This window comes from Vanessa tameamea, chromosome 24 (assembly GCF_037043105.1).
Source record: "Vanessa tameamea isolate UH-Manoa-2023 chromosome 24, ilVanTame1 primary haplotype, whole genome shotgun sequence".
In the NCBI taxonomy this organism is placed as follows: domain Eukaryota; kingdom Metazoa; phylum Arthropoda; class Insecta; order Lepidoptera; family Nymphalidae; genus Vanessa; species Vanessa tameamea.
In genome coordinates this window covers 3,908,456-3,923,968 of record NC_087332.1, presented here as the reverse complement: position 1 = coordinate 3,923,968, position 15,513 = coordinate 3,908,456, and the positions used below count along the sequence as shown (strand labels likewise).

Genomic DNA, 15,513 nt, shown 5'->3' with positions numbered 1-15,513 from the left:
ATGTAATATATAACTGGTGTTAATATAAGAGATTAACGTAAACCCTGATTCCTATCCTTAAATGTAAATTGTTTGTCTGTGAAATATATATTTAAATAATATTTTGTCTGTCTATTCCCTCACCAAATCTCCTCTATTTATTTCGTTATATTAATAATACATAAGTTGAATAAATTGAGGTGTCACAAATTCGACATTATTTTAAAATCCTTCTCAAAAGTTAAAATATCATTAATCGTATGTCTGTCAGAATATATTAGTAATTTATATATTGGGAAAATCGTTGATAAAAATTACAAAGTGTAAAGGTCCCAAATACAATCCTTGGAGTACACCAAATTTAGCAATGATAGGTATACGAAGAAAATACCTTAAGTTGTACCAAGTTGGGCATTTCTGATGACATAGAATTTAATCCAAATAGATTATTGATTTAATATAATTCCTTAAAATATTTCCATATTGTCCATTTTTTTTTCAGCTTATGACAAATCAAGATGTAATTGACACTCTCCAAAGCTTCTGAGAAATCTATAAGGTATCTGCTACAAATCGAATCCTTTATTCTTTGTCTACAGTTCGCAAAAAATATAATAAACATATTCTTTGCATGCATTTAAGAGTTAATATATGCACATGAAATATACATTCAAACGAAAAATATTGTCCAAGTTGTTCGGAATTGATAAAGAATATATTATATAAAAAGATCAAAGAAATCTTTAGAACTATTTTTGTCATGACTTATTCTGCATTATTATTATTAGTTTATCGAAAAAAATCTTCAACTGCGCCTAAATCAAGTCCAACCTATTTTTATTTTTACAGTAGCCGACGGTATCAGTGTTGTGAAGTTGTTAAGCAAAATAAAGGTACAAATTTTTAAAGAACTGTTTCACCTACACCAACTGACATAACTATTGAAATTGTTTTAAACTTTTACAAAACATTTTTTGTTTCATAGGTAGGCGGACCGGCAAATGGGCCACCTGATATTAAGTGGTCACCACCGCCCATTGTAGTAAGTTAGTAGTTGTAGTTAATATTAGAAATATTAACAATCCCTTACTTCACCAATGCGCCACCAAAGATAGTTACACTGGTTCAGTCACACTTCAAACCAGAACTCAACAATACCAAGTATTACTGCTTGGCGGCAGAATATCTGATGAGAGGTGGTGCCTACCCAGATGGGTTTTCACAAAACTCTACCACCAAGTAAAAAATTATACCATTACTTCAGAAATCAAAATAATAAGCTCTATATTTATCAGTGATATTTATTTATTTTATAAATTATGTACAATGAACAAATACATATTGTATAATATAATTTGGTAAATAACAGCAACTATAAATCAATCCAATTTTACATTTTCACTTAGCAAATTAAAACTTTTCAACCCTGGTTTCTAGGACACCGATGTTTTGTATTTCACTCTGAATCAAATCCCCTGGCTTCAGATATTCGGGTGGAGATCTGTACATGCCAACACCGCCTGGAGTTCCTGTCAGTATTATATCACCCGGCAGAAGTGTCATAACCCTGTAATTAAAATAAATATTACATTTAAATTTTATCAATTGGATGTATTTATAAAAACGAGATTAATGTGATAATTATGCGTACAATTACAAAAATTTTATTCAGATGTGTGCATCATAAATAAACAGAAATCCTCCAAAAAACATAGAATCGAAATAAGGGTTAGTAAAAGAAATCATAACGTCATACAAAAAATCGATGATTTGGGAGTTACTATCTTCCAAATATGTTAAGCATTTATGTTTTAGGTCTGGGTGTTTGTGGTACCGTCGTTACTTCTGATTTTCCATCACACAAGTGCTTTAGCTACTTACATTGGGATCAGAGTAATGTATGTGATGTTGTCCAATATTTATATATATTTATTTTTAAAAAAATATTGTTAATATAAAACTAGCAAATTTTTAGGTAACACAACTTAATCTTGCCTCAATTTAATCGTAAACTACTACTGTCATAAAACCAAATAAAATCCCAGTTGGCTCGTCTTAGGTCCGAGGCATTTAATTCAAAGCCGGCGGTACATTATTAACGGTTTCAATATATTAATATTTTCACTTTAACAATGATTTAAGAATAGTATTCATTAGTCTTGAAATCTTTAGGCCTTAATAGGCTAGCGTTTAACCGTCGTCTTGCCTGATGTTAAGCGTCAATACGGTCTACGAAGCGGCACTTGCCTAGAAGATACCCGTTAACTAGATTTGAAGACGCCAAGGTTGAACCTATCGGGAAATACAGACTCAGGAAAAGTATTCCACTGTTTACATTCAGTAACCATTCTAGTTCAAATTTGTACCTCATTCACTACTGAATTTTGTTTATTGTATATTTTTCTTTTCGTCTGTTGAATACCAGTTATTTGATTTAATCTTATTTATTGTATGATAGTTTCATGTGCAGTTGGTATTGACAGACTCTTAACAGATTAAAAGTGATGGATTATTTTAAGTGTCTATTGGAATAGTGCTATATCCAGTGGGATAATTATTCTCTAACAGTTATTTTTAAATTGACCTATTAAAAACTTAAAAATTACTCATAACAAGATTATATTAAAGTTAAAAAAGCGTTGACTTAATATGTTAATTTCTAGGCAAGATATTTATAAATTTAATTGTACTTTATTGACGTGCTCTGTAATAAAAATGGTGATTAAGAGTAATTAATGAGTTTCTTGCCGGTTCTTCTCGGTAGAATCTACTTTCCAAACCAGTGATAGCTTTATATGAGGATTCAAAATTTATTTTATAATTTTACTTGAATAAAGAATATATCGATACTGATTTGGTGTCGATGCGTGTTGATCGATGCGTGTTTGTGTTGTAAAATATATAATATACATACGAGCTAAGTCTCTCGATGACATTTTCTATCTTATGAACAAGCTGATTAGTATTGCTGGACTGTTTTTGAACTCCATTGACACTGCACTTGATGGTTAAATTTTGTGAATCACCGATTTCATCACTGGTTGTGATGCAAGGGCCAATCGGACAGAACGTGTCCATAGACTGAAATTTAAATATAGAATAATTTATATGTGATTATTTCCAAGAACGTACTTAAAAATATGCAGTAAAATGGTCATAATAATTAAATGTTTCATCGTTGAATCGTAATCCGAAGTCTTCCTATTACAGAACTGGAGGCAAAAAGACCAATAATGCTACAATTTACGTAGTACCTTTATGGTCATTAGGACATTTTCATTGTGAAACACTATTTAAAAGTGAGTTACTCAAAATTTGACCATGTTTAACAGAACCATTATCTACGTACTATTGTCATCAGAAATATTATTCCAGTAAGTTGACACTAATTTGAATATTACGGAGTTTCAACTCCTCACTAGTTAGTTTCTTTCATAACGTTCTTTAAGACAATAATCAATATATAAATACAAAGGCAGGACTCGGAGAGTTTTGCCAGTAAAATATAAAATTTTAAGTGCTGGATTTTTTCAATAGATAAGTATCTTAAATCAGGTATTTTTAAATTAAACAAACACCTTACATAATCGTATGACAACATACGAATGAGATAAAACAATACAGACTGTTTTGAAGAGTGTAGTGTAACACTTCAGATAAAGTAAATCACAGTAAGATAAATATATTTTCATATAGAAAAGTATTATTTATAACCGTTTCATAATATGATAGGGACACGCCCCAATTACGTACGAGTAACACTAAGTAGATTGATCATGAGTTTTCCAGAAGAATACTAAATTATTTTCATATAACCAGAGTGCAAATTTTTTTCTATCTATTTCAACAGATGTCATAAGAGCATTGGCCCAATATATTGGTTATATTATTCCTTCCTCGTGAATCAATGTGTTTATTTATTTTTGAAATATCATTGTCTATAAAGTATAATGCTTTTGATTGATATTAACCAGTCCAGTAGTTAATCGGTACACTATTTGATTTTTACTTTTTTTGCATACAACTATATACTTATACAATAATGAAATATTCACTATTTTCAGGTGGCCTTGGTGGAGAAATAAATAATAAAAAAACTGGTGACCTTATTCCATCATCTCTTTTAAGCAACTTTTGGCATACTCAGAGAAAAAAACAATAATCAACATATATCTAAACTTCCTACTAAAAGCATGTATAGCCTCAGAGGTGATTTTTGGGCACTAACCATTCTCCCAGAAAATGTCCTAAAGTTTTTAATTTAACAATCTTCATTTATTACATTGTTTGTGTGAGAAAGTATATTACAACAGCTAAGTAACTATTGAATTTCGCATATTCATAGTCTGAGACTTCAGAAGAATCACTTGATGATGATAGTAGATTGATATTTTATCGAGATATCGATATCGAAAATTTCCTCTGTAGATAATTTGCTTTTTAAATCACGTAAATTTAAGTATATTGTATACATTTATAAGAGCCGAGATGGCTCAGTGGTTAGAACGCGTGCATCTTAACCGATGATTTCGGGTTCAAACCCAGACAGGCACCACTGAATTTTCATGTGCTTAATTTGTGTTTATAATTAATCTCATGCTCGGCGGTGAAGGAAAACATCGTGAGGAAACCTGCATGTGTCTAATTTCAACGAAATTCTGCCACATGTGTATTCCACCAACCCGCATTGGAGCAGCGTGGTGGAATATGCTCCATACTTTCTCCTCAACGGGAGAGGAGGCCTTAGCCCAGCAGTGGGAAATTTACAGGCTGATTATGTATACATTTATATTATTTTCATTATGTTCACTTCGATACCTTAATGTCTCAGTCGTCTCTAGAACATTAACTATCATTTTACAAGAATGATACGTAAGCGTGCTGTGTTAGTACATCAATGTTACCAACTCACCTTGCCGAGTAGAAATTGTCCTCCATTTCTAGTTTTCTGCCAGTCCCTGGCACTGATATCCTGGGCAACGGTGTAACCAAATACATAATCGAACGCATTAGCTGATTTAACGTTACTCGCCTTTTTGCCAATCACGACGGTAAGTTCAACTTCCCAGTCTACTTTCTGCGAACAATACATAATATATATATATATATATATATATATATATCTCTTTCTATCTGCCAATTGCAGATAACTTTAACGATCATATATATAATAGAAAATAGTTTAGCAGAATATGTTATCAATAAAAACTTAAATAGGTTTCATTAACATTGGCAGCTAACCTTCCGGAATTTGCAGATTATCCGCAATTAGAAGAAGAGCATCATATTCTGACTGTTCTGAGAATATACCACATTAAGACATACTGTATAAGATACAATATAAAAATGCCAAATATAAAAATGATGTCAATATACGGAACTATACAGGGAATATGAGCTTGGAAATTTAAGTAAATTTGGCATAAAATCCGGCAAACGTGTCTGCCCGATCACAATCCCAATATAGCAGAGCCAAATTGTACTACATACATACATTAGTTAATAGAAACATTGGAGGAGAGGATACATTGTAAAAATACTGTAATTGTTCAATCGGAAAATGTTCACATGATATTTCAATTCTGCGGTACATGTGGCATCATCAAGGTGGCTCCACACCACCCGGTGCACAAATATGAATCTTGATACCAACACGTAGTAATAAAACTATTTGCTGTCTAATCAAATGCTATTTTTAAGTATATTTTTTGTTTAATTTATAAAACCATTTATTTCGCCTGAGCCTTAGTACTATATTCGTGGTATTCTATTCGCCCAAAGCTATTATAACTATTTATCTATTGTAGATTAATTCGTTTAGAAAGAAAAACACAATTGTTAGTTACGATTAAATCGAACTGTGAATAAGGTCAAGTAAGTCATCACAGAGGTTCATTTACAAAAAGTAAACGTATTCCAAAATTAAATCTTAATTATTATGTATAGAGTACAATGCATTTTTTTTTTGTCTTTTTTTCCAGACGAAGGTCCTAATTGGACCAAATTTAAAAAGCAAATAATGATAACGTTCGTCGAATTAAGAGCTGAACTTGAGACACATTTAGTGTCAAATTTCATAATTAACAATTTCCCTTTGTGAATAAAATATGTAATATTGTCACCCCAATCGTAGCGTGCATTACTTCATCTGCTACCCACCTACGCACCGTATGAATTACGAGCACAATTTATTTCAATAATTGACCCCAATTGTTAACTGAGGTCATAGCAGACTTTTGTGAATCACTGTATACAATTTTGACCACTCCCTAAGAAACTATTATTGAAGAAAGTAATTAATTTATTTCATGCTAATTAAGTTGCAAAAAAAATATATTATCGCTTAACAGTTTGTTGAACAGTTTTCACATTTTTCATAGTATTTTAGTGAATCATAGATTTTGCAGATAATATAAAGAAAAATTAATAACAATTAATTTTAAAAAAAATCATGATTGGTGACTACCTTAATCTGTGTTCTATTGGCATACACATGTGGAAAAAAAGTTATCTTGAAAAAACTGCATTATGCTTACTATTGTAATGTAAAATTTCAGCTTCATTGATTGAGTGGGGCTGATTTAAAAATATAAGAATTGACCCGCACCTACTAACAAGTAAAAAAAAACTTATAAGAACACTTTTATAGGCTGATCAAACTATCAACTATAAATAAAATTAAGATACTTGGTTACATTAAGCTTGTAAAAGTACTGAATAGTACTAAATTCTGGCATTATTTTAAAACAGTACTGCCACTTCTTACAGTCATTCTGATGCGAGTAAATTTTTATATATATATATTATTTGTTCTAGGTAGGTAAATACCACCCCCTAGACATTGATAAGCGTAGGATATAATAACCAGTCTTTACATTATATCAATGCGCCACCAACCTTGAGAGCTAAGATGTTATGTACCTTGTGCCTGTAGTTATAATGGCTCACTCACCCTAACACAATAATACTAAGTATGTAGTATGGCAGTAGAATCATTTTAAAGTAACAAATTCCAGTTATAATTTTAAAAAAAGAACAAATATTGTTAATTTAGTCGAAAGGATCACATTTTACTTACATCAGTTACATCAGTCCTAAGCTTTACAGCATCCTTTTGGCCGATGATTGTGCTTGCAAATTTGCTGAAGATCATAGGTACTTCAGGAGGAGTCAATTTCTGCTCTTCGCAATGGTCTTTGTAATTAAGTCCAACACACAATACTTTGTCATTTCCGTGGATTGGTGCTGCCAGTTTAATAGAAGACAGAGGTACTGATGCTGGATTAGAAGACTTTAGCCTAAAAATAATATGATATATGAATTGTTGGTTTTTTATTTTCAATTTTAGATTGGAAAACTATTTTAAACATGTAAACACCTTTTAAGTGCTCATTATTTTGAGTGCATCCTGGTAACAAAGATGTATATTCTTTTCTTATCTTTATATAAAGGCATAGTTTCATTTTGAAAGCTAGTCTTTTGGGAAAATTGGCTTTTCTCTACTATAATATACATTTGTCATACACATAAATCTTTCTGTTAAATCACACTGCTTATTGATAAAAACACATTAGAATCTGTTGCGTAGTTTAAAAGATCTAAGCGTACATACAGCAAGGATATACTTGGTTTTATACTATATAGAGATAATACATTGCTATGATTTATTGTTTGAATATCTACTTTTCTTCATTTACAATGATCAACAAACACTTTCACAATATATTAGTTGTAAGTATTCATTGTTGTAAAAGCACCTCAATAAATAAAATAATGTTTGTATTTTCCATTATCCGATTGTAATGAAAGTTTGGTGAGTCGGTCTGCATGCACTTGCAAAGGTTCCTCTCCCAAACAAAAATGAGAATTTTTCTTTGTATGTTCATTCTTCAATATAAATGGTACCTTGTGTTATATAATATGTATTCTTATATACCCTTATTCTGCTTGTGTAAAATAGTTACAGGTAGCTAAGCATTTAATAAATTGTTGAAAGGCAATAGCATACCTACCTAAGTCATGAACAAGAGCAAGCATACTTCATTTCACATTCTTTATTAAAATGTAGACTGAGTAGGTAAAGCCAATGTTTCAAGATGTAAAAATAAATAAATTTGTGTAGTAAAATTGACAGCATTATAATATTTAACACACTTTAACGTTAAGCTTATTTGAATTTTAAATAATTGAAATAGAATTTTGATAATTTTTAATTTTAGTATTAAAGAATAGCGAATGGGTGCCTTTACTTACTTCGTGGTAAGGCTTTGTGTAATTCAGTTTGGGTAAGTACCACTGACTCATCAGATATTCTACTGCCAAACAGCAATACTTAGTATTATTGTGTTCTGGTTTAAAAAGTGAGTGAGCCAGTGCATCAACAGGCACAAGGGACATGACGTCTCAGCTCCCAAGGTTGGTGGCACATTGGTGTAATGTATGGAATGGTTACTACATAGACAGGCTTGCACAAAGCCTTGGCACTAAGTTTGATGGTTTAAATTTCTTACTATTTTGGTTTTAATAGGACAGATTGACTCATCAAACTGAAAATAATAATACAAAGACTTGCTGTTTTTTGACACAAAAAATTCTAGGCAAAAGCACTTGTAAAAATTTAATAGTTCTAATGTTTTACAGATAATATTTTCTAACATCTACATTTTGATATGTGATGTTACATGTTTATTAATTTTAATATAAATAGTTACTGCGCTATTTCAGCAAGCTTGTCCCTGATGGAAGAACTTCCTTTACATGCGTTTATGATTGTATAAAATTAGTTTTAGACTTATCTCTGCATTTATTTTCTTTTTAATTAATTTGTTCAAATAAAAGTAATAATTGTTAATTTTTGTTTTTACCTACCGTTTAACTTTTTCCACATCACCATTTTTCAAAATATCTAACAGGTTGCTAGGCAAGTTGGAGTCAGCTTTATTGATGTCTACAACATTATCACCGTCTAAATATCCAACTCGAATATCATTGGGTTTTTCATTATAAATAAATTGAACGAACTTCATATTTCTACACGAACTAATAGAAAACTTCCTAATACCGACGTTACTGGTGATATTAAAACCTTTTTTTATATGACAGTGAGTTTTTATTGACGTTATCGCGCGCCGGGCAATCGAAATTGTGTTATTCATAATGTCGCGTGGACGTCACGTCCAAATAAATTGAAATAAACAAAAAGTTACGTAATAGATACGTCGAAATTTTATATATAATTAGTTTATTTGCAATATTTTATCACACAGTTTTATTATTAAAGTCAATTAAAGTCTTCCAAATGTTTTAACATCACACATTTTAATAAAATAATAATTTAATACTTTAGCTATAATTATTATCTTTAGAAGTAAACAAAGTTTACTATCTTGAAGTTGATTGGTTGTCGATTCAACCTTCAACGAGTTAAATATGTCAATTGTCATTATCAATGTCTCAAAAATAGACTATATTAGTACTTAAAATAATAACCATATTGTAATGAATAGGTATTTGTTACTAACGTCAAATTAATCAATTCAATTCTTAATTTAATGGCTTTTAGTTGTGCCGACAGGGCACAGATTATTTCGCCAATGTCACGTAGGATGGAGAAGACACGAAAGAGATTGATCGGGACGGTTGAGGTAACAGACACAATTAAATTTTGAAGACTAGCATAGTAGTAACAATTTCCTTGTTCATCCTTAGAACAACACAAACATTAAAGGTTAATAATAAAGTAAATTAATAATAATTGTTAGTACTCTAAACTATATATAATAAGATATAACACTCAATTGGACTATTCACAACATAATTTTATTACATTTAATATATTTACACAAAAAGGAACAAAATGGACTAAACACAAACGTCAACAAACATTCAACATTTATATGACGAGGGACTTTAGGAGGGAAAATGTCGTAAATAGGATGTAGAAGTTTAGAACGAAGGAACAGGATATGAGTTGCGGAACCTTCGTCTAGGCCACATTCACACAGCGAGTGATTTCGGACTCTTATCTTTGCTAGGTGGGTGGGTAGGTGTGCATGAATGGCCGAGGCGTAACCGACAGATAGTGGAAGTGACCCAACGATCAGCGTGCCTGTGAAATGAAAACCAAGGTCGCCTCGGAATTTCAGGTTGTAACACCGAATAATACTTACCCTTAACCGATTTTGATGAAATCCAAAATGAGTTCCACGATTTATCTATTTGTGCTTTCGCAAGAGTGAGCAAGTCTCGAGATGAATTGACAAAGTGCTCAGATGAACCAGATTGGATAGCAATCTTAGCACATCTCAGCCGTCTCATTTCCAATAATACCCGAGTGACTTGGAATCCAGCCAAGCAAAACTTGTAGACCTTGTTGGTGACAGGACAACAGGGCCTCTCTGATCTTAAAAACGATAGAAAGTCTTAATTTGCTACGAAAAGGATTTTCTTTAATGGCCAACAGACAGCTTAATGAATCACATAAAATAACTGATTGTTGTATGTTGTGTGACTGGGCATACATAATAGCTTCCAGTAAAGTAATGACCTCACCGGAAAATATAGAGGTTTCAGGGGGGGCATTTAAATTAAAGGGCTATTTTATACTTGGGTATCCAATAAGCTGCGCCAACGCAGCCGGTCGGTGAGAGTTTAGAGGCATCAGTATATATAGGGAGATGATTTGGCCAATTTTGATGAAAAATTCTTTGAAATTGGACACTAGTATCAAGGGAACCTTTTATAAGATTAAGGTTTGTTATAACAGGGGGATTATAAATAAGAGCTTTAAAGGAGGTGGAAAAAAGAGGATTAGAAGGAAAAGTGGAAAGGGGATGAGGGAGGTTGGTATACTTGAGGAAACTGTTTAATAGGAATGAGGATGTCGGACTATCTGGGTTGCAAAGGTGGGATAGTTTGTTTAATCTGATCAATAGAGGATGGGAAGGTAGCTGTAACAATTTGATGACAAAGCGGTCACATAAATATTGCCTCCTTATCTGTAGAGGAGGATCAACACACTCAACCTGCAGAGCATTAGTAGGGGTGGATTTCATCGCGCCCAGGATTTGATTTAGAATTGATTTTTCACATTTCTTGGCTAAATGGTCAGAGTGTGAAATTCCGTTCAGTCGGTGATCGAGAATAATACCAAGAAATTTTGTTTTGTCTACAGAGTCAATGCGTTGACCCTCATAAAACAAATTAAAGGTTGGTATATGTCGGAGAAGTAGTCGGGTTTACAGCTTCCATCGCAGTGAAACGCAATCAATTTAAAGAATCTTTATTCGTTATGTTAACAATTTATTGTCTTTTAAAAAAATGTGTCAATGCAATATGGCTATAACAATGCCCGTTTCTAACGCGTCCTCTTCGAATAAATCAAACGGATATTCACAACTACAACTTTTTTTATAATAAATTAATGCAATTACTGCAAATTCATTCTTAAAATATAGTTTAATATTAAAAATTAATATCTATTTGGTTCTTATTATTAAATATAGCTTAATTAATTACAATTGAATTACTTAAACAATAATATAATATTTTTATTACATAGTCCGTTATGACACATTACAGGTGGCGCTGCAAGACGAATCCAAATTAAGTTTTACTTATTGAATAATAGTGTTTTAGAAATTTACATAATAAAATATAAACATTAAAATGATAATTGACAATATATAATAATTATTTTATATTATTAATATTTTAAACCATTGGCGATAAATGGCGACTTGCGCCCATATATACGTCTTTTTTTAGTAAATATCACTGCTTGATTTTTAGCTATCGACAGCGATAAGCCATGGTCAGAGAGCCATTGGGATAGGTAATGCAAAGCAGAGTTTAATCGAAACGTTAAATTTTCAATGGAGTTAGATCTATAATACAAAACAGTGTCATCTGCATACTGGAGTGTTTTACAAAAATTGTTAACAGACAAATCGAGATGATGAGTGTATATGCTGTAAAGCAGAGGACTGAGTACTGAGCCTTGAGGAAGACCTTTCCATACAAGTCTGGGGGGAAGTGAGAGATGTTGGTTTCTAACTGTTATTGATCTGCAAGTTAACAGATTACATATGAGATGAACTATCCTCGGTGGAATACTCAGCTGTTGCATTTTCTGCCTGAGCAACGGAAGAAGGCCATTATCATATGCAGAAGATATATCTAGAAATATTCCCACAAGGTACTCTCCTTTAGCAAAGGCAATTCGAATGTCTGTTGTGAGTATGCTTAGACTATCAATGGTGCTCAACCCCTTCCGAAAGCCAAATTGAGAGGGAGCAAGTATATTTCTGCTTTCCATTAACCATTCCAGGCGGTTCTTCAACAGATGTTCAGTGATCTTTGCCAAAGTTGATGATAAAGCTACCGGTCTATATGTGTTGCAATCTGAAGGGTTCTTACCCGGTTTAAGAATGGGTATAACAATTTGTGACTTCCAAGATTGCGGGACAATTCCTTTGATAAAAACCGAATTAATTATATTTAAAAAACATTTTTTCGCTTTATCATATAATTTACAAATAAAAGAGTAAGGAACGCCGTCTTTCCCAGAAGTAGAATCAGATAAACTATTTAACGCACATTGAAGTTCGGAAAAAGAAAAGGGGGCATTCATTCCATCGAAAGTGGATGTGGATGCTGGCGTAGAATTTAGAAAACTGTCCTCATAAGGGACAAATGGGGGGGCAAGCTTATCAGCGAAATTGTTAAGCCACTCAGAAGGAGTATTTGAGGAAGTGTCGACAGAATTAAGGCATCGGCGGATTTTTTTAAGTTGGGACCAGACTACAGAGGAAGAGGAACGAGGACTCAGGGATTCACAGAAATGAATCCAACTAACTTTTTTCTTTTTAGAAATTAATTGTTTAAATTTGGCGTCGATTTTCTGATACTTACAAAAGTTATCCAAAGACATACACAATGAGTATGATGCTTCAGCCTCTAGGCTCTGTTCAGATAATCGTTTGCATTCCTCATCCCATCAGGGGGTGGAAAGAAAAATGATTTTTTGAGGTGTGTTTTTTAGGGAAGTGGAAATCAGCTGCAGTTAAAATACCATTAAGGAAAAGATCATAGCGAAGAATTACATTTCCATAGTCTTGTGAAACAAAGAGAGTGTCGATCATGGAATCAACAGACTCAGCATATGCAGACCACCGGGATGATAGGAAAGTGGTCACTGCCAAAAGAGGATGAAAGGACATCCCAGGATATTTGAGAAGCAAGGACTAGAGAGGTTAAGGATAAGTCTACAGCGGATTTTGGGTTTTGGTTAGGGTATACTCTACGTGTTGGTGAGCCATTATTGAGGATGCAGAGGTTTGCATCATCAAATATGTCCATCAACAAGAGAGCAAATGGGTCACAGAAATGGGCGTTAAAATCCCCATGACTAGGATAGAACTAGGGAGAGAGGAAATGATGGCAGATATATCAGGAATTAAAGCTGGATTAGGATGAGGAATATACAGGGAAAGAAAAGAGATGTTAAGGGCTCTAACAGCAACAGCATTAATATGCTGGCTGGGAAGGGATAAAGGAATTTGGGAGAAGGGAAGGGAGCGCCGTATAAAAATGGCACTCCCAGCATAAACATCACTTCTGTCATCCCTCAAACAGGAGAAGCCTGGGACCCGGAATCGGGATCTAGGGATCAACCACGTTTCAGAGATGGCAATAATGATAGGTTTATGGAGGTTTATCAGTGAGAGGAGTTCATGTTTTTTAAGCCGGAAGCTCTTGGAGTTCCATCGAAGGAAGCTGATTGGGGCCATTGTGAAGGATGGAGAATAATTGACATAAGTCTATATATATATAATCTAAATGAAGTATTTTAGTTAGCATTTCTAAGAAGTTGGGATTGTTATTAAGAGGGTTGGGAGTGTTTAGATTGAGAGTACAACCATTAGGAGCAGTAGAGGGACAATTACTAATGATCGATTGATGGGCCTGTTTATCATATCCTTTCCCAAGAGGTGATCTTGGGCGAGGAGTACTGATAATAGTCTTCCTATAGGACCTGATAGTTGTAGGGATAGGTTAACTAGGGAGAATTGGAGAATATGTGGGAGGGGTAAACATCTCCTTTGCAATCTCTGCATAGGATCTACATACAGGAGGGAACCGAGAGGATGCTTCAATGTATGATATGTTGTCCTGAGACATAACAATTTTGATCGATTGTTGACGAGAAAACTCTGGACAGTCCTTGTCTGTTGTGAAATGGTTACCAGAGCAATGTAAGCAAGTGGCGTTATCCTTACTTACACTACAAGACTCACCTGTGTGGGATTTGGAGCACTTAAAACACCTAGGTTGAGATCGACACTGAGTTTTAATATGACCATAACGGCAGCAATTAAGGCATTGGATAGTGGGAGTTTGTAAGTTTCTACTGGAAGGGACGTATGGTAGGAATACACTTTTGAAGGAAGTATTTGACCTCTAAATGTAATGATAACAGATTGGGTACGAACCCATGTAGTTACACTGTCAGCAATTGTTTTTCTGTTCAGGCGTCTTATTTTCATAACTTCACCACATCCAGTAGGAAGCTCAAGTGACATTGCAAGTTCTTCCATCGTCCAGTCCACGGGAATACCCTTAATCAATCCCATTCTAGTTACATTAAAAGTCGGTACAGTAGCTTTATACTTGCACATTTCGAAAATAGGATTCGCTAAATAGGAGTTTGCTGCTTGGGCTGTTGAAAATTCAATGGAAATTTTGTTACGGCCTATGTTCTTAACACCATCGTTAATAATACTCTTAATTTTATGAGTGTGCAGGAATTGTCCGAATTTAATTGCCCGTATAGTAGTTCCTGAAGCTGGGTCAGGTACTTCCCGGGACACATGAACGATGAAAGGACCCTTGTCATTGTCGGAATACATTTTAGGGCCTTCAGAGAAGGATGGATGAGTGTAAATGGTTTGTATTGAGGGATTTGCTGAATTAGGATGAATTATGGTTTTTTTAACATTGGAGTCGGAATTAATAGAATCATTACCGAGGCGTTTTCGAGAAACAGGTACAGAGGGAGGAGAAATAGTATCGGTAACAGTTTCTATTGAGCCACCTGGATCAGGGGGTTCAGGAGAAGGATCAACCTCCATTATAAAACTTAGAAGCTAAAGAATATTAAAATATGATAAATACTCACAAGATTTACAAATATTACTAACACCACTTAACCCAACTACCAACTAAAGCACTATTAACAATAAAATATACTACAAAACTAAACGAAAACACTCAAAATCTCTTAACACGTGTGTTAACCAACGCTAACGCAAGCGAAAAACGTAGCTTTAGTCAAATTTATCATTCATGATCGCAAAATGTTGTGTTGTCACCTCTTGTCAAGTTGTCATCACAATGAAATTCGTTCAGTAACTATTGTTGTGTTTCATAACATTAAATATATTTTTAAAGTAAGTTAAACCTAACGGGGATGCCCGTTGAAACCTCCAGTTTTGGCAGTAAGTATGGTAGGTACGCTGAATTAAAAGTCCATAT

At 33.5% G+C, this 15,513-nt stretch overlaps 1 protein-coding gene across 1 annotated transcript; it reads right to left on the bottom strand.

Moving 5' to 3' along the window:
* Positions 1 to 1,330: 1,330 nt before the first annotated feature.
* LOC135194110 (fumarylacetoacetate hydrolase domain-containing protein 2) lies at positions 1,331 to 9,268 on the bottom strand. Its single transcript, XM_064218772.1, has 5 exons — positions 8,848 to 9,268; positions 7,058 to 7,277; positions 4,892 to 5,056; positions 2,894 to 3,060; positions 1,331 to 1,546 (listed from the first exon to the last, which is right to left on the bottom strand). The coding sequence occupies exons 1-5, from the start codon at positions 9,132 to 9,134 to the stop codon at positions 1,390 to 1,392; spliced, it is 996 nt and encodes a 331-aa protein (XP_064074842.1). The 5' UTR covers positions 9,135 to 9,268; the 3' UTR covers positions 1,331 to 1,389.
* Between the last annotated feature and the right edge of the window lie 6,245 nt (positions 9,269 to 15,513).

Bases quoted from the DNA above. Each gene is read 5' to 3' on its own strand.
- LOC135194110 (XM_064218772.1), bottom strand. From the start codon at position 9,134: ATGAATAACACAATTTCGATTGCCCGGCGCGCGATAACGTCAATAAAA. The intron at 7,278-8,847 runs GTAGGTAAAAAC...TATTATTTTTAG, and splicing joins GATGTGGAAAAAGTTAAACG to GCTAAAGTCTTCTAATCCAG. The intron at 3,061-4,891 runs GTGAGTTGGTAA...TTTAAATTTCAG, and splicing joins GACAATTTCTACTCGGCAAG to TCTATGGACACGTTCTGTCC.